Here is an 18,707-nt window from a genome sequence, read left to right on the forward strand (position 1 = left end):
GTATTTCTGCTATTCAAAATGCTTTACATTTTAACATCTGTTGCGAGAGATTACATTTTTTTTTTAAATAAAACTATCAGGGTCAGTTTCCCGGACACAGATCAAGCGTAGTCCCAGACTAAAAAAACGTGTTCAATCCCCATTTTGAAAGTGTTGATAGTCAAGGACCTAGGCTTAATATGGGTCCAGGAAACCGGTCTTCCAAGTCTATCTGTAGCATTGTGTTGATGGTAATTTCTTCCCCTCGGTACTTCACAGCCAGTGGATTTCAGCTGGAACAAGCACGCAGACAGCAAGTTTGAATACCTGGATCATTCCCTGGTGGCTTGCATCCGGTCCAAGAAGGACAAAGACGCGCTGGAGTTCTTCAAGCTGCTGTCTCTGTGTCACACTGTCATGGTGGAGCAGAAAGAAGGTGAGCACTAGACAACATGCATTCTAGTGATGCTAGAGGTCAAAGTTCATTAATCACTGATTATACCAAATGGGCTGGTATCCTGGACACCTATAAAGCCTGGTCCTGAACTAAAAAAACAAAACATAGTCAATAGAGAATTTATTGTACAAAAAATAAATAAAATGCATGAAATGAAATGTATGCATTCACTACTGTAAGTCGCTCTGGATAAGAGCGTCTGCTAAATGACTAAAATGTAAATGTAAAAAAATGCTTCTTAGTCCAGGATGGATCTTTATCTGTTGTCTGGGGGAACCGGCCCAATATTAATAGGAACATACACAAACAGGTAGTCTTAGTTTAGCATACTGCAGACACTGACGAATAGTCTATAATACGGGTGTAACATAACCTTTGACCCCAGAGTTGATGTGCGTCTGTTGTCCTCAATCCTCAGATGAGTTGGTGTACCAGGCAGCCTCTCCCGACGAGGGGGCTCTGGTTACGGCTGCCAGGAACTTTGGTTTTGTGTTCCTGTCCCGTACCCAGGACACCATCACCATCAGCGAGATGGACCGGGAAATGACCTACGAGGTGTTGGCCCTGCTCGACTTTAACAGCGACCGCAAACGCATGTCCGTCATCCGTGAGTGACTGTTTTTAAGTCTGCGACCCCTGGGACTTTTGTAGGGTTGTAAAACCTCTGGATATTTTAGAGTTCCTGTTTATTCCTGATGATTTTTGGAAATCCTCCAGCTGGCCTGGATTTTTGGGGAACTTTGGGAAAGCTGGAATTTAGCAAAATTAGCCCTTTCACTGTGACCATCTCCCTAACGTGCTGTCTTCTCTCTCTCACACACACACACAGTGAGGTTCCCTGATGGTCGGATCCGTTTGTACTGTAAAGGAGCAGACACGGTCATCTACGAACGCCTCTCTCCTAACTCCAGACACAAGGAAGAGACCCAGACTGCTCTGGACGTGAGTTAACAATATCTGTTCTGGGGTGTTTTTAATAATATGGCAGGTGGTGCCAAACTCCTTTTGCTCAGGGGCCACATTCTGACATTATAGTTTGAGACCTTTGCTGTATTGTGTGGAGTAGTAGTGGCCTTAGTTTGACGTGTGGTTGAACTCTGAGCTAGGACATTGTGGTCACGTAACAAATTAAGCTTGAGCTCAAATAGTTTCTAAAAAAATAAAAATAAATAGATGATGCATGTTTTTCCATTGGTGCGTCATTGGAATCATTTCTCTTCCATTGTAGATCTTTGCCAACCAGACTCTCCGGACCCTGTGTTTGTGTTACAAGGATATCAGTAAGCAGGAGTTTGACGCCTGGGCTAAGAAGCACAAGGATGCCAGTGTTGCTATCGGCAACAGGGAGGCTGCTCTAGATCGAGTGTATGAACAGATTGAGAACAACTTCATGGTAGGACGACGCTCCAAATACTTCAACCAATCATATCACTTATACAATGTAGAGGGCTGACATTTTGGTCAGGATCATTAAGATATAGTAATAAGATGCCATCAGTCTTTAAGTAAACTGTTTTTTTAACCATTATTTTACCAGGTAAGTTGCCTGAACACATTCTCATTTACAGCAACGACCTGGGGAATAGTTTGTATTTGTGTTTTATTATGGATCCCCATTAGTTCCTGTCAAGGCAGCAGCTACTCTTCCTGGGGTTTATTATGGATCCCCATTAGTTCCTGCCAAGGCAGCAGCTACTCTTCCTGGGGTTTATTATGGATCCCCATTAGTTCCTGCCAAGGCAGCAGCTACTCTTCCTGGGGTTTATTATGGATCCCCATTAGTTCCTGTCAAGGTAGCAGCTACTCTTCCTGGGGTTTATTATGGATCCCCATTAGTTCCTGCCAAGGCAGCAGCTACTCTTCCTGGGGTTTATTATGGATCCCCATTAGTTCCTGCCAAGGCAGCAGCTACTCTTCCTGGGGTTTATTATGGATCCCCATTAGTTCCTGCCAAGGCAGCAGCTACTCTTCCTGGGGTCCAAACACACCAAAGCATCCACATTACAGATAAAACAGTGAACTATGTTTGTACTGAATTAACTCAAGATAACAGTACATCATATAACATCCCTACACCACCACATATCCACAGCACAAAATGTTCAAATACAACAATATCACAATGTATGTGTATGCATGTGTCTGTACCTGTGTGTGTCTCTTCACAGTCCCCGTTGTTCCATAAGGTGTATTTTTACCAGTTCCATGTAGTCATGGCTCTATGTAGTACTGTGTGCCTCCCATAGTCTGTTCTGGATTTGGGGACTGTGAAGAGACCTCTTGTGGCATGTCTTAGACTGCTGCGCCACTTGTGGGGTATGCGTGGGTGTCAGAGCTGTGTGCTAGTATTTTAAACAGACAGCTCGGTACATTCAGCTTGTCAATACCTCTTACAAAAACAAGTAGTGATGAAGTCAATCTCTTTTCCGCTTTGAGCCTTGAGAGATGGACATGCATGTTATTAATGTTTGCTCTCTGTGTACATCCAAGGGCCAGCAGCGCTGCCCTGTTCTGAGCCAATTGCAATTTTCCTAACTCCCTCTTTGTGGCACCTGACCACACCACTGAACAGTAGTCCAGATGCGACAAAACTAGGGCCTGTAGGACCTGCCTTGTTGATAGTGTTGTTAAGAAGGCAGAGCAGTGCTTTATTATGGACAGACTTCTCACCATCTTAGTTACTGTTGTATCAATATGTTTTGACCATGACCGTTTAAGTTTAAGTTTAGTCACCTCAACTTGCTCAATTTCCACATTATTCATTACGAGACGTTGTTGAAGTTTAGGGCTTACTGAGTGATTTGTACAAAATACAATGCTTTTAGTTTTTACAGTAATTTTCTTAATGGGTGCGTGCTTAATGGAATAAGCAATTTCATAAATGTGTCAAGCGTCTGTTTGCTCCTCATTACAGACCAACAAATATTATTTACATCAACAACATATGAATCACTACAAAACTCCTTGTATGACCTCTTATACACTATATTAGGCCCAGCCTTTGGAACTTTGGTTTTCCTAGATATGGCTACTGTATTGTGATCACTACATCAGATGGATCTGGATACTGCTTTAAAGCAAATTTCTGCAGCATTAGTAAAGATGTGATCAATACATGTTGATGATTTCATTCCTGTGCTGTTTATAACTACCCTGGTAGGTTGACTGATAACCTGAACCAGGTTACAGACACTGGTTACAGTTTGAAGCTTTCTCTTGAGGGGGCATCCTGATGAAAGCCAGTCAATATTTAAATCACCCAGAAAATATACATCTCTGTTGATATCACATATATTATCAAGCATTTCACACATATTATCCAGATACTGACTGCTAGCACTTGGTGGCCTATAGCAGCTTCCCCCCAGAATGGGCTTTACAGGAGAGAGGGGGGATGAATGAGCCAGTTGGAAGCTGGGGATGATTAGGTGGCCATGATGGTATGAGGGCCAGATTGGGAATTTAGCCAGGACACCGGGGTTAACACCCCTAATCCTGTGTTACCAAAGAAATCTGACTCTTGCTTTTATTAAAGCCGCCACTTTTTGCTCTGAAAAGTCACCCGGGTTTGCGTTGTTTATGTCCTTTCGCAGATGATCGGAGCAACTGCCATCGAGGACAAGCTACAGGACGGGGTTCCTGAGACCATCGCCAAGCTGGCGAAGGCTGACATTAAGATCTGGGTTCTCACTGGAGATAAGAAAGGTAGGAGAATAGAAAGTCAAGATAAGCTGTGTTCACATGGCGGCCAGCCTTCGTCTGGAATGTTCATCTCTCCATCTAACCAGAGAATGGGTTACAGTAGGATTCCATCCCTGTTCCCTATTTAACACACTGCCTTTAACCAGGGCCATAGTAGTGCACTTCTGTACAGTATAGGGAATATGGTACCACTTGGGCTGCAGTCCATTTTTACCTCCCAACAATGTGCTACTGTTGACTTAATGACTAAGATAACATCTCGAGCTGCTACTTCACCGAGTTTGCCTCTTGATGGATTAAATGTTTACTGATGACATTAACATGAACATTTCCTTCCCTGTAGAAACGGCTGAGAACATTGGCTATTCCTGTGAGCTGCTCACCGATGACATGCAGATCCACTATGGAGATGATATCAAGTAGGTTTAAGATATTACAGGAGAAGTGTTGCTGTAAAGGCTAGGCTACTGCTGTAAAGACTAGGCTACTGCTGTAAAGGCTAGGCTACTGCTGTAAAGACTAGGCTACTGCGGTAAAGGCTAGGCTACTGCGGTAAAGGCTAGGCTACTGCGGTAAAGGCTAGGCTACTGCGGTAAAGCCTAGGCTACTGCGGTAAAGCCTAGGCTACTGCGGTAAAGGCTAGGCTACTGCTGGAAAGGCTACTGCTGGAAAGGCTAGGCTACTGCTGGAAAGCCTAGGCTACTGCGGTAAAGGCTAGGCTACTGCTGGAAAGGCTACTGCTGGAAAGGCTAGGCTACTGCTGGAAAGGCTAGGCTGCTGCTGGAAAGGCTAGGCTACTGCTGGAAAGGCTAGGCTGCTGCTGGAAAGGCTAGGCTGCTGCTGGAAAGGCTAGGCTGCTGCTGGAAAGGCTAGGCTGCTGCTGGAAAGGCTGCTGCTGGAAAGGCTAGGCTGCTGCTGGAAAGGCTAGGCTGCTGCTGGAAAGGCTAGGCTACTGCTGTAAAGGCTAGGCTACTGCTGTAAAGGCTAGGCTACTGCTGTAAAGGCTAGGCTACTGCTGTAAAGGCTAGGCTACTGCTGTAAAGGCTACTGCTAGAAAGCCTACTGCTGGAAAGCCTACTGCTGGAAAGCCTACTGCTGGAAAGCCTACTGCTGGAAAGCCTAGGCTACTGCTGGAAAGGCTAGGCTACTGCTGGAAAGGCTAGGCTACTGCTGTAAAGGCTAGGCTACTGCTGTAAAGGCTAGGCTACTGCTGTAAAGGCTAGGCTACTGCTGTAAAGGCTACTGCTGGAAAGCCTACTGCTGGAAAGGCTAGGCTACTGCTGTAAAGGCTAGGCTACTGCTGTAAAGGCTAGGCTACTGCTGTAAAGGCTAGGCTACTGCTGGAAAGGCTGCTGTTGGAAAGGCTAGGCTGCTGCTGTATTTGCAGAGTGAAGTTATGATAATACACTGTAAGATGTAGTTCTGATATTTGATGATCGTGTGTGTGTGTGTGTGTGTGTGTGTGTGTGTGTGATAGTGAGAAGCTGCGAATCAGACAGGCAAACCGGAGGGACCAACTGCCTGCGTCCGGTCGAACCAGGAAGAAGGTACCAGATCCGTTCTTCCCCGAGCCCGGCAAGAACGCACTCATCATCACTGGAGGCTGGCTGGTGAGTGGAGACTACTACTAGTTACTGTTGCTGTTCAACATGAAATGATCATTAAAGGCATACACTTGACCCCGCCTAATATTTACATGGACATTTTTCATTTCATTGTTTTTGTGAGTTTTTTTTTTCTTCTCTTTTGTGTGAACAAAAAGTATATTTTTCTTGTAAAGAATAAATAGTCTGTGTTTCTCTCCACAGAACGAGATCTTATACGAGAAAAAGAAGAAACGCCGTCGCCTTCGCTTGAAGCGTCTTGGAAAGAGACCCGTCTCTGCCACGCCCCATGATTCCACCCAGCCAATCGACGACTGGGAGAAGGAGAGTCGTCAGGTAGACTTTGTGAACATGGCGTGCGAGTGCGAGGCGGTCATCTGTTGTCGTGTCACGCCCAAACAGAAGGCCAACGTGGTCAGCCTGGTGAAGAAGTATAAGAAGGCTGTCACGCTGTCCATCGGAGACGGAGCCAACGACGTCAACATGATCAAGAGTACGGGAGGATATTCATTTGATTTAAAGTGTTTGTGATATCTACTCCCCCTTTGCAAACTCCTCACCTCTTCAGCTGTTGAGACAAATTCTCTGTTTTTGTTTCACTTTCTCCCCCCCACCTCTCTCTCTCTCTCTCTGTCTCTCTGTCTCTCTCTCTGTCTCTCTCCAGCTGCAGACATCGGTGTGGGTATATCTGGTCAAGAGGGCATGCAGGCGGTGATGTCCAGTGACTATGCCTTCGCTCAGTTCCGGTACCTGGAGCGTCTCCTGCTGGTCCACGGCCGTTGGTCCTACATCCGCATGTGCAAGTTCCTCCGCTACTTCTTCTTCAAGAACTTTGCCTTCACCCTGGTCCACTTCTGGTACTCCTTCTTCAATGGGTTCTCAGCTCAGGTGAGGGAATGTTCTAGAGGTAGTGTGTGTCCCAACTGGCACCCTATTCCTTAAATAGTGCACTACTTTTGACCAGAGCCCTATTCCCTAAATAGTGCACTACTTTTGACCAGAGCCCTATTCCTTAAATAGTGCACTACTTTTGACCAGAGCCCTATTCCTTAAATAGTGCACTACTTTTGACCAGAGCCCTATTCCCTAAATAGTGCACTACTTTTGACCAGAGCCCTATTCCTTAAATAGTGCACTACTTTTGACCAGAGCCCTATTCCTTAAATAGTGCACTACTTTTGACCAGAGCCCTATTCCCTAAATAGTGCACTACTTTTGACCAGAGCCCTATTCCTTAAATAGTGCACTACTTTTGACCAGAGCCCTATTCCCTAAATAGTACACTACTTTTGACCAGAACCCGATTCCTTAAATCAAATCTAATCTAATTTATTTATATAGCCCTTCGTACATCAGCTGATATCTCAAAGTGCTGTACAGAAACCCAGCCTAAAACCCCAAACAGCAAGCAAAGCATGTGAAAGAAGCACGGTGGCTAGGAAAAACTCCCTAGGAAAAACTCCCTAGAAAGGCCAAAAACCTAGGAAGAAACCTAGAGAGGAACCAGGCTATGAGGGGTGGCCAGTCCTCTTCTGGCTGTGCAGGGTGGATATTATAACAGAACATGGTCAAGATGTTAAAATGTTCATAAATGACCAGCATGGTCAAATAATAATAATCATAGTAGTTGTATATGTAGGTTGGGGTAGATATATATACTGTAGGTAGGGGTAGATATATATACTGTAGGTAGGGGTAGATATATATACTGTAGGTAGGGGTAGATATATATACTGTAGGTAGGGGTAGATATATATACTGTAGGTAGGGGTAGATATGTATATGTAGGTAGGGGTAGATATGTATATGTAGGTAGGGGTAGATATATACTGTAGGTAGGGGTAGATATGTACTGTAGGTAGGGGTAGATGTATATACTGTAGGTAGGGGTAGATATATACTGTAGGTAGGGGTAGATATGTATATGTAGGTAGGGGTAGATATGTACTGTAGGTAGGGGTAGATATGTACTGTAGGTAGGGGTAGATATATACTGTAGGTAGGGGTAGATGTGTATATGTAGGTAGGGGTAGATATGTATATGTAGGTAGGGGTAGATATGTACTGTAGGTAGGGGTAGATATATATACTGTAGGTAGGGGTAGATGTGTATATGTAGGTAGGGGTAGATATGTATATGTAGGCAGGGGTAGATATGTATACTGTAGGTAGGGGTGGATATATACTGTAGGTAGGGGTAGATATATATACTGTAGGTAGTGGTAGATATGTATATGTAGGTAGGGGTAAAGTGACAGTAGCAGCAGCGTGTGTGAAGAGTCAGTGCAACAGAGTAAATGCAACAAATGGATAATTGCAGGTAGTCCGGGTAGGCATTTTGATTGTGGTCAAATGCCAAGCAGCTGCCATACCCAAGCGGTGATGCAGCCAGTCAAGATTCTGTATAACTTTGTGTTACGTTCTATTGTTTTGTTGTGAATATTTACTGTCATTGTACCATGCACCTGTTGTACTGGAGTGTGTCCCAGTGTGTTTCTGTGTCCCAGTGTGTTTCTGTGTCCCAGTGTGTTTCTGTGTCCCAGTGTGTTTCTGTGTCCCAGTGTGTTTCTGTGTCCCAGTGTGTTACTGTGTCCCAGTGTGTCCCAGTGTGTTTCTGTGTCCCAGTGTGTTACTGTGTCCCAGTGTGTCCCAGTGTGTTTCTGTGTCCCAGTGTGTTTCTGTGTCCCAGTGTGTTTCTGTGTCCCAGTGTGTTTCTGTGTCCCAGTGTGTCCCAGTGTGTTTCTGTGTCCCAGTGTGTTTCTGTGTCCCAGTGTGTTTCTGTGTGTTTCTGTGTCCCAGTGTGTTTCTGTGTCCCAGTGTGTTTCTGTGTCCCAGTGTGTTTCTGTGTGTTTCTGTGTCCCAGTGTGTTTCTGTGTCCCAGTGTGTCCCAGTGTGTTTCTGTGTGTTTCTGTGTCCCAGTATGTTTCTGTGTGTTTCTGTGTCCCAGTGTGTTTCTGTGTCCCAGTGTGTTTCTGTGTCCCAGTGTGTTTCTGTGTGTTTCTGTGTCCCAGTGTGTTTCTGTGTCCCAGTGTGTCCCAGTGTGTTTCTGTGTCCCAGTGTGTCCCAGTGTGTTTCTGTGTCCCAGTGTGTCCCAGTGTGTTTCTGTGTCCCAGTGTGTTTCTGTGTCCCAGTGTGTTTCTGTGTCCCAGTGTGTTTCTGTGTCCCAGTGTGTTTCTGTGTCCCAGTGTGTTTCTGTGTCCCTGTGTGTCAAATTTCAAATCAAATGTATTTTTATATAGCCCTTCTTACATCAGCTGATATCTCAAAGTGCTGTACAGAAACCCAGCCTAAAACCCCAAACAGCAAGCAAAGCATGTGAAAGAAGCACGGTGGCTAGGAAAAACTCCCTAGGAAAAACTCCCTAGAAAGGCCAAAAACCTAGGAAGAAACCTAGAGAGGAACCAGGCTATGAGGGGTGGCCAGTCCTCTTCTGGCTGTGCAGGGTGGATATTATAACAGAACATGGTCAAGATGTTAAAATGTTCATAAATGACCAGCATGGTCAAATAATAATAATCATAGTAGTTGTCGAGGGTGCAACAAGCACGTCCGGTGAACAGGTCAGGGTTCCATAGCCGCAGGCAGAACAGTTGAAACTGGAGCAGCAGCACGGCCAGGTGGACTGGCCGTGCTGGGACAGCAAGGAGTCATCCTTGCTGTCTGGGACAGCACTGGGACAGCAAGGAGTCATCATACCAGGTAGTCCTGAGGCATGGTCCTAGGGCTCAGGTCCTCCGAGAGAAAGAGGGAAAGAGAGAATTAGAGAGAGCACTACTTAAATAGTGCACTACTTTTGACCAGAGCCAGATTCCCTAAATAGTGCACTACTTTTGACCAGAGCCCTAGGGTGCCATTTAGGGCACCACCTGTCTAAACTGCATTTTCAACGACCACTTATCTAGACTGACTTCAAAACCCCAAAATGCCTTTTGTATCATATACTATGGAACAGATGATTGATCCTAAATATGGACGTGTGTTTGGTGATAGAGGGGCGGCAGGTAGCTTAGTGGTTAGAGCGTTGGGCCAGTAACTGAAAGGTAGCTCGATCGAATCCCCGAGCTGACAAGGTAAAAATCTGTCATTCTGTCCCTGAACAAGGCAGTTAACCCACTGTTCCCCGGTAGGCCGTCATTGTAAATAAGAATTTGTTCTTAACTGAGTTGCCTAGTTAAATAAAATCAAAAAATAGAGGAGTAAGTTATTGTGTGATATATATGACTTTATGATACCACTCCAGGTTGCCTATGAAGATTGGTTCATCACCTTGTACAATGTGATGTACAGCTCTCTTCCTGTCCTGCTGGTTGGCTTGTTGGATCAGGTAAGCTATTAAAAGAGATACATGTAGAATGTTTGTTGTCATTTTTGAAAATGTCCATAATAAATCCAAATCTAATTTTATTTGTCACATGCTTCGTAACCAACAGTGAAATATTTACTTACGGGACCTTCCCAACAATGCAGAGAGAAAGAAACTTGAGAAATAATACTGTAGAAAAGTAATAACACAACGAGTAACGATAACTTGGCTATACACACTGGGCACCAGTTGTCATGTCCCCTTCAAATGCCAGCTGGACAAGCTGGGCTTTTCATAGAGGTAACCGGCTCTGTGTTCACTGTTTTTAATGATCAACGTTGAATGAAAACTCCCCTTTTTTTTTCCCCCTTTTTTTTTATCACTCTGTCTTATTCCGATCGTATGACACGTCAATGTTAAGCTAATTCAGTGGTTCCCAAACTTGGGGTCGAGATACTGTGTGGGTTCCCCCTGGACCCATTGAGAAAATATTTCAGCTTATTATCAAACAAATGATCATCAAAGGGGTATAGAATAAAACCGCTTAGTGCCAACAAAGGATCTCTTAAACTAATAAAATGTGCTTTCATGTCATTATGTGTTGGGACAGCCTGCGGGACCTAAAAGTTAGTGAATATGAACACGCAGCCTTAACAAGCCTTGTCCAAGTCGAGTCCCCTGCATTTAAGTGTCAATTTTGGGATAATGTGCAGTACAAGTTTGGGAAGCCCTGAGGTAATATGACATTTCTATTTCCTGTTTCCTTGAAGGATGTGAACGACAAACTGAGCAGAAAGTTCCCCAAGTTATACCTCCCTGGTCAGCAGGGAGCGCTCTTCAACTACAAGAACTTCTTCATCAGTCTGTTCCACGGCATCTTCACCTCTCTGGTGGTCTTCTTCATCCCGTACGGGGCGTTCCTCCAGACCATGGGGCAGGACGGAGAGGCACCTTCAGACTACCAGTCCCTCGCTGTGGTCATGGCCTCTTCTCTCATCTTCACCGTCAACCTGCAGGTAGCTGACTTGTTCCTCAATGGATTTATTGATTGGTGGATTGATTATGTTATGTTGTCCTTCAAAAGGGAAATTCATTCCACAGCTCACATGTAGACACAAGAAACAAACTCTTGTGTGTTTTCAGAAATCTGTTAAAAAAAAAATTTAAAAAAACGACAAGCCTATTTATACAGCAAGTGCTGTTTCCTCCTACAGTGTTGGAATAGATGATGTAACTTTCTGTCTCTCACACTCCTCTCCCAGATATCTCTGGAGACGTCGTACTGGACCTTTGTGAACTGCTTCGCCGTCCTCTGCAGTATAGCCATATACTTTGGGATCATGTTCGATATCCACAGTGCAGGAATCCACGTCATCTTCCCGTCAACCTTCACTTTCACCGGTGAGTTCTGCCTCTTCAGATCTGGATCCTGTTCACACGGATGAAAACAGACTAAAACCGGGAGAGACTACCTGGACATTGTATGCCCTAATGAATACTAACCTTGGGGTCGTGTTCATTCGGCCACACAGACGATAGCAAAACGTTTCACAATGTAGAATGAATGTTTCTTATTGGACAAGTTTAGGTAGTAGATCCCTAATTCTGTCAGTTTTCTTCCAGTTTGCACCTTATGAACTTGACCCTGGCCTTGTCACAGATGGTGATGATGATGAGTAATTACTGTGCTTTTCTAACCCAGCGTATGTTTTGTTTTTCTGTGTGTGTCAGGTGTAGCCCCTAACGCGCTCAGACAGCCTTATCTGTGGCTTACCATCATCCTGACTGTGGGGATCAGCCTGCTACCTGTCATCTTCATTCAGTTCCTCTGCAAAACCATCTGGCCGTCGGTTGGAGACAACGTAAGGCCTAGCAACTACTAACCCCGAAAATGACTTTACTCATAATGTGTTGATTTGGTAATATTTTGGTATGACATGGCTGTGATATGTCCATGGTACGGCTCGTTGCCTCTGCAATATTGTGAGAGTTTTTTTTTGTATCAGAGATCTGTGGATTTTGGGGGCATTCGAAATGGAGCACAAAATCTGGAAAACTACACCCTGTCTGAAGTGCTCTTGAATAAAACCCCACCACACATCCATATTTTAAACTTGTTTATGAACGATTTCATGAATGTTTATGAATATTTGTTTCCCGCCGCCACAGGTCCAGAGGAACAGGAAGAAGTATGAGGCGGAGGAAGAGGAGAAGAAGAAACCGGCTCCATTCCAGCGCGACAGACGCTCCCGCCGTTCGGCCTACGCCTTTTCTCACTCCCGGGGTTACGCCGACCTCATCGCGTCAGGCCGCAGCATCCGACGGCGGCCTGCTGCAGCTCGCCCCGACCCCAGGGACAGTATCACAGAGGTCCCCCCAGGCCAGTAACATATGAAGGGGACTCACCGTCCTGGCACTAGACTGGTCCCAGATCTGTTTGTGCGGTCTTGTCTACTCATAAAATTTGCATATGGAATCAATAGGTATAAAATGTATAGATGTAAAATTACATGATTTCTAGGGTGACAATGACCAGAGGAGTTGGCAGGACAACACAAACAGATCTGGGATCAGGCTAGCCTGTCCCTATGCATCTAGAACTGAGAACAGGGCATCATCTCACTGACCTGGCATGGTCTGAATCTATGCAAAGACTCTTAACCATCCAAAAGCTCACCGAAGCGCTACTGTTGGTGTTAATGTTATACGGTTTATTGTGTAAAAAAAACAACCAATGTTTTAATGTCCAGGATTTTAAAAGTCTTATTTTAGTTCTCCTCCTCACCTGGATGGTTGGAGCATAGCTTGGCATCATGGGGTACTCCTGACATACCTTGGCCTGTATTCATGAAGCCTCAAGGGTTAGAGCGCTGATCTAGGACCAGGTCCCCCCCGCACATGTGATCTTATTTATATGATCAAAAAGGGAAAATGTATGTTTGAGCAGCACTTTGTGAATACGGGCCATGGAGTATTTGGTTATGTTGCCTATCGCGGTGTAAGTAATGCGATCTATTGCAAGGATTGCATTTCCTCTGGATCTTGGGAGTTTGCCTTTTTTTTTTTAAACGGTCTTAATTTAATATATTGTGAATTAATGTTGGTTTGGATTTTAATTTACTGGATCAGTTTTTAAATGCGTACTTGCAGTCAGAAAGGTGTCATAATCAATCATATATATTTTATCAATGCAAAAGAATTTCAGCTTTTTATTTTTTTGTCGGCTCGTAAGGAAGCTCATAAGTGCTGGATCCTAACTAGATTATGCATGTTTTCAACAGCTTTTATTTGATGGTGTCTTTACTGCTGTAAGTCATTTGACATGCTTCATATGGACATGGACTTATTGTATACATGCTTTTTAAAGATGAACCATTTGTTTACATCAACCCTATAGAACCCTGCTGCACCTCTGGACATGCTAGCTGTTGTTTTACCTGAGCTAAATAACCCCCTTTCAAATCAAAACCGGATGCTAGCAGCACCTAGTATTCTGAGATGCCAGTTGTCAGCCATAACTCTATCTAATTTTAATCTATAAAGTATGAATGGATTTGCAATATTTGTCATTTTAATGCTGTCTTTCCATTGACATTTCAATCCATTTTATATATTCTGACCATAGAAAGAGAATGAACTATTCTAAAATAGAACTCATTCTTGTTCTGTGTCACTGTCTCAGTCTACAAAGATGCGGGCATTTGCATTGAGACTCAGCCATGGTTATTTGCCAAATACACAATATTCCTTTTATATATCAACCTTGTATCAATATGGCCTGTCAACTGAACTCACTGCGGGTGTGTCACAAATAGCACTTGAATCCCTATATAGTGCACTACGTTGGACCAGGGCTCTGGTAGAAATAGTGCACTATATAGGGATTAAAGTGCCATTTGGGACAGTACTGTTTATTCTGTTACATACTTGTTTCTCTGTGAATAAAGTAACATATCTACGCAAACCTTTTCAAATAGTTACAGTCCATTTGGTATACAGCAACAGATCCATTGGACAACCCCTTATCACTACCATTTTTAAAAACTTGTTTTTAACATATGTAAAATGACTTTGAATAAAAAGTACCGATACAGAGGAGCTGCTTTCGGGTCTCAAAATTGTAGAGGGGGGAAAAGTAAAAGGTTTCTGCCTAGAAGCAGTCACTGTTTTGCTGTTATCCATGTTGTCTAAGTTTCATATGTCAAATTTGTATTTGTCACATGCGCCGAATACAACAGGTTTGATCTTCCCTGTGGCTCAGTTGGTAGAGCATGGTGTTTGCAACGCCAGCATGGTGTGTGCAACGCCAGGGTTGTGGGTTCGATTCCCACTGGGGGCCAGTACAATTTTTTTTTTAACTGTATGAAATGTATACACTCACTACTGTAAGTCACTCTGGATAAGAGCGTCTGCTAAATGACTCAAATGTAAATGTAGACCTTACAGTGAAATGCTTACAAGCCCCAAATACATGAGTGGTGGGTGGAGAAGCCTACTCCACACACACACACGTTTTATACAGCACCAACACTAACCCCAGGAGTGGGACATGTGCTCCACCTGCAGTCCTAGAACTGGGTTGATTTACCTTGATCAATATCCATTTGCCACAACCAAGATGGTTGCCAACGCAAGACGTTATAGTTTACGGCAGTAATATCGATTAACGGCAACGCCAAACGCTGTCCCGTAATCAGCTGACTAGAGAGGATTTGCAGAACCTGAGTGTAGTGATCAAGACGAATTACAATACCGATGACCTACACTGACTGAGTGTTTCATCAATACTGTTCCCAAGAAAAGTTAATGGTGCAGTAGAACCTGTCATAGGTAAGTGTTTTTAAAACGTATTTGTCCATTTTAGCTTTCTTTTTTTAACCAGGAAGTCGCGACATATAGGTGCTTTTAATGTCAGCTAGCTAAGCTATCACCTGTTAGCGAAGCCAACGGTTTTACCAAGGTACGCAATATAGTGAATAATACTGTACTGTCTTTTGTTACACGACGTTTTACTTACACTGGCATACGTAGATATCATAGCTAGCCATGGTAGTGTCTCTCAACGTATAATGTGCTAGCTAGCTAGCTCATATGTGTCAACCCATCATTATCTGGCTAATAACGTTATCTCGCAACGATTGGCAACCAAAGTCTGTAATAATCGATAACCTACTTACATGATACGGAGAAGATTGAGCAGGTTTTTTATGTTACAAACATGATAAACAACTCAGTGAGTTCGTTATTTCATGCACCCAAACCTTTGAACAGGTTGGTTGGTTGAGGATCATCCATTGAATGATTTTGCGCAACATCTTCTGTAATGTCGTCTGCACGCAGTTCACGGTAGACTGACTGCGTCCATTACATTTCCCTACACTTCAACTACCCTGTATTGCTGATTTATTTTTAATGTCAGGGTGTTTCTTAACAGTATTGTGGATTCACTTGTCCTGTGTGTTGGTGAAAGATAGTCTGGTAAAGAGTGGGCGTTCCGGGTGTCACCGTTCAGCCTTGGTAGCTGGCTGTTAACCAGGCTGCCGGTTGGCTTTGTAGGACCCAATAACATCAACTTTACGCAATTCAACAATATCGAAAAAGGTATTGAATTTAATAGGGAATCCACTAAATATATTAAACTCTGTCAAATGAATACATTCATCATAAGACAACAGAATGGATAAGTGTTAAGTGCGACTCTAAAGACGAGGATAATTCCCTGTCTGCCGAGGCTAGTATGTGCGATGCGCGCAGCGACAACTTTGTTTAGCCGGTAGCGGTGATGCTAATGAGAATTTGACTGCTATATGGAAAGGCTTTTTCTCAATTAAATGTTAAGTACAAAGTAGACATCATATGCGTGCTACAAAAACACCACCAAGCAACGGCTAGTAGGTCCACACTGGAATAGAAGGGTAGGCCTTAGGACACCCCAGAATCAAGTGGTTTAATAAGCATTGTTGTGGACTAAAAACATCCAATGTAGTTGTTTAAAAATTAAAACCGTAACATGGAAACCGGGAAAAAACGAAATGGAATCAGGCATAAAAATAAAACTGTTTTTTTTTTATAGGGCCCTGTCAGGAAAGAGTAGAGTGGTTATGGTATCCTCTTTCATTCTACAAAGTAAGCTACCTGATACTGGACTAGTCATGCTATTCTTTAAAAAAACAAAAACAAGCTTACTTGCATTGCACACAATTATCAACTTATTGGTTGTCAAAATCTAATTGTATTTGTCACGTGCCGAATACAACCTTAGCGTGAAATGCTTACTTTACAAGCCCTTAACTATTTCTTGAACGGCACTGTTGGTTAAGAAAATATTTACTTAATAAAATTGAAAAGTAACACAGAATTACATAACAATAAAGAGGCTATATACAGGGGGTACTGGTACCGAGTAAATATGCGGGGGTACAGGTTAGTGTAGGTAATTTGTACATGTAGGTAGGGGTGTTGTGACTATGCATAGATGATAAACAGCGAGTAGCAGCAGTGTAAAAACAAATGGGGGGGTTAATGTAAATAGTCCGGGTGGCCATTTTGATTAATTGTTAAGCGGTATTATAGCTTGGCAGTAGCAGCCGTTAAGGAGCCTTTTGGCGCTCCAGTACCGCTTGCCGTGCGGTAGCAGAGAGAGAACTCTATGACTAGGGTGGCTGGAGTCTTTGACAATTCTTTGGTCCTTCCTCTGACGCTGCCTGGTATAGAGGTCCTGGATGGCAGGAAGCTTTGCCCCAGTGATGTACTGGGCCGTACGTACTACCCTCTGTAGCGCCTTTCGGTTGAAGGCCGGGCAGTTGCCATATCAGGCAGTGATGCAACCTGTCAGGATGCTCTCGATAGTGCAGCTGAAGAACCTTTTGACGATCTGGGGACCCATGCCAAATCGTTTCCGTCTCCTGAGGGGGAAAAGGTGTTGTCGTGCCCTCTCGATGACTGTCTCTGTATGTTTGGACCATGATGGTTTGTTGGTGATGTGGACACCAAGGAACTTGAAACTCTCGACCCGCTCCACTACAGCGACATAAACGGGGTCCTGTTCGGCTCTCCTTTTCCTGTAGTCCACGATCAGCTCCTTTGTCTTGCTCACGTTGAGGGAGAGTTTGTTGTCCTGGCACCACACTGCCAGGTCTCTGACCTCCTCCCTATAGGCTGTCTCATCGTTGTCGGTGATCAGGCCTACCACTGTTGTGTCGTCAGCAAACTTAATGATGGTGTTGGAGTCGTGCTTGGCCACGCAGTCATGGGTGAACAGAGAGTACAGGAGGGGACTAAGCACGCACCCCTGAGGGGAACCGGTGTTGAGGATCTGCATGGCGAATGTGTTGTTGCCTACCCTTACCACCTGGGGCCGGCCCGTCAGGAAGTCCAGGATCCAGTTGCAGAGGGAGGTGTTTAGTCCCAGGGTCCTTAGCTTAGTGATGAGCTTTGTGGGCACTATGGTGTTGAACGCTGAGCTATAGTTGATGAAAAGCATTCTCACATAGGTGTTCCTTTTTTCCAGGTGGGAAAGGGCAGTGTTGAGTGCAATCAAAATTGCGTCCTCTGTGGATCTGTTGGGGCGGGTATGCGAATTGGAGTGGGTCTAGGGTTTCTGGGATGATGGTATTGATGTGAGCCATGACCAGCCTTTCAAAGCACTTCATGGCTACTGACGTGAGTGCTACAGGGTGGTAGTCATTTAGGCAGGTTACCCTCGCTTTCCTCTGCACAGGGACTATGGTGGTCTGCTTGAAAGATGTGGGTATTACAGACTTGGTCAGGGAGAGGTTGAAAATGTCAGTGAAGATGTTTACCAGTTGGTCTGCACATGCTTTGAGTACACATCCTGGTAATCCATCTGTCCCCGCTGCTTGTGAATGTTGACCTGTTTTAAAGGTCTTGTTCACATCGGTTGTGGAGAGCATGATCACACAGTCGTCTGGAACAGCTGGTGCTCTCATATGCATGCTTCAGTGTTGCTTGCCTCGAAGCAAGCATAAAATGCATTTTTCTCATATGGTAGGCTTGTGTCACTGGGCAGCTCGCGGCTGGGTGTCCCTTTGTAGTCTAATAGTTTGCAGGCCCTGCCACACCCGACTAACGTCAGAGCCGGTGTACTAGGATTCAATCTTAGTCCTTTGTTGACGCTTTGCCTGTTTGATGGTTCGTTTGAGAGCATAGCAGGATTTCTTATAAGCGGGGTATGTATGTATGGTCACTGTGGGGACTACGTCCACAATGCACTTATTGATGAAGCTGGTGACTGAGGTGGTATACTTCTCAATGCTATTGGATGAATCACGGAACATATTCCAGTCTGTGCTAGCAAAACAGTCCTGTAGCGTAGCATCCATGTCATCGGACCACTTCCGTATTGATTGAGTCACTGGTGCTTCCTGCTTAAATTTTAGCTTGTAAGCAGGAATCAGGAGGATAGAATTATGGTCAGATTTGCCAAATGGACAGCGAGGGAGAGCTTTGTATGCGTCTCTGTGTGTGGAGTAAAGGTGGTCTAGGATTTTTTTTCCTTCTGGTTGGACATGTGACATGCTGGTAGAAATGAGGTAAAACGGATTTAAGTTTCCCTGCATTAAAGTCCCCGGCCACTAGGAGCGCCACTTCTGGATGAGCATTTTCCTGTTTGCTTTTGGCCTTATACAGTTCGTTGAGTGTG

General features: G+C 44.3%; 2 protein-coding genes across 3 annotated transcripts in view; both read left to right on the forward strand.

The window, feature by feature from the left end:
• LOC106572087 (phospholipid-transporting ATPase IC) overlaps positions 1-14,143 on the forward strand; it is a 49,744-nt gene extending 35,601 nt beyond the window's left edge. The window contains exons 15-28 of the mRNA XM_014145914.3: positions 259-415; positions 855-1,043; positions 1,266-1,378; positions 1,665-1,829; positions 4,030-4,141; positions 4,482-4,557; positions 5,616-5,748; positions 5,947-6,235; positions 6,407-6,630; positions 9,983-10,066; positions 10,816-11,061; positions 11,308-11,446; positions 11,777-11,907; positions 12,215-14,143. Of these exons, the coding sequence (XP_014001389.2) occupies positions 259-415; positions 855-1,043; positions 1,266-1,378; positions 1,665-1,829; positions 4,030-4,141; positions 4,482-4,557; positions 5,616-5,748; positions 5,947-6,235; positions 6,407-6,630; positions 9,983-10,066; positions 10,816-11,061; positions 11,308-11,446; positions 11,777-11,907; positions 12,215-12,433 (2,277 nt within the window). The 3' untranslated portion in view covers positions 12,434-14,143. The remainder of the gene's footprint in view (positions 1-258; positions 416-854; positions 1,044-1,265; positions 1,379-1,664; positions 1,830-4,029; positions 4,142-4,481; positions 4,558-5,615; positions 5,749-5,946; positions 6,236-6,406; positions 6,631-9,982; positions 10,067-10,815; positions 11,062-11,307; positions 11,447-11,776; positions 11,908-12,214) is intronic.
• A 589-nt stretch (positions 14,144-14,732) lies between these two features.
• The window catches only part of wdr7 (WD repeat domain 7), a 403,835-nt gene continuing 399,860 nt past the window's right edge, over positions 14,733-18,707 (forward strand). For both annotated transcript variants that reach the window (XM_045693965.2, XM_082956906.1), the window contains exon 1: positions 14,733-14,875. The gene's annotated coding sequence lies outside the window, so the exon portion shown is untranslated. The remainder of the gene's footprint in view (positions 14,876-18,707) is intronic.

Source organism: Salmo salar, chromosome 01, assembly GCF_965601325.2.
Source record: "Salmo salar chromosome 01, fSalSal1, whole genome shotgun sequence".
Classification (NCBI taxonomy): Eukaryota; Metazoa; Chordata; class Actinopteri; order Salmoniformes; family Salmonidae; genus Salmo; species Salmo salar.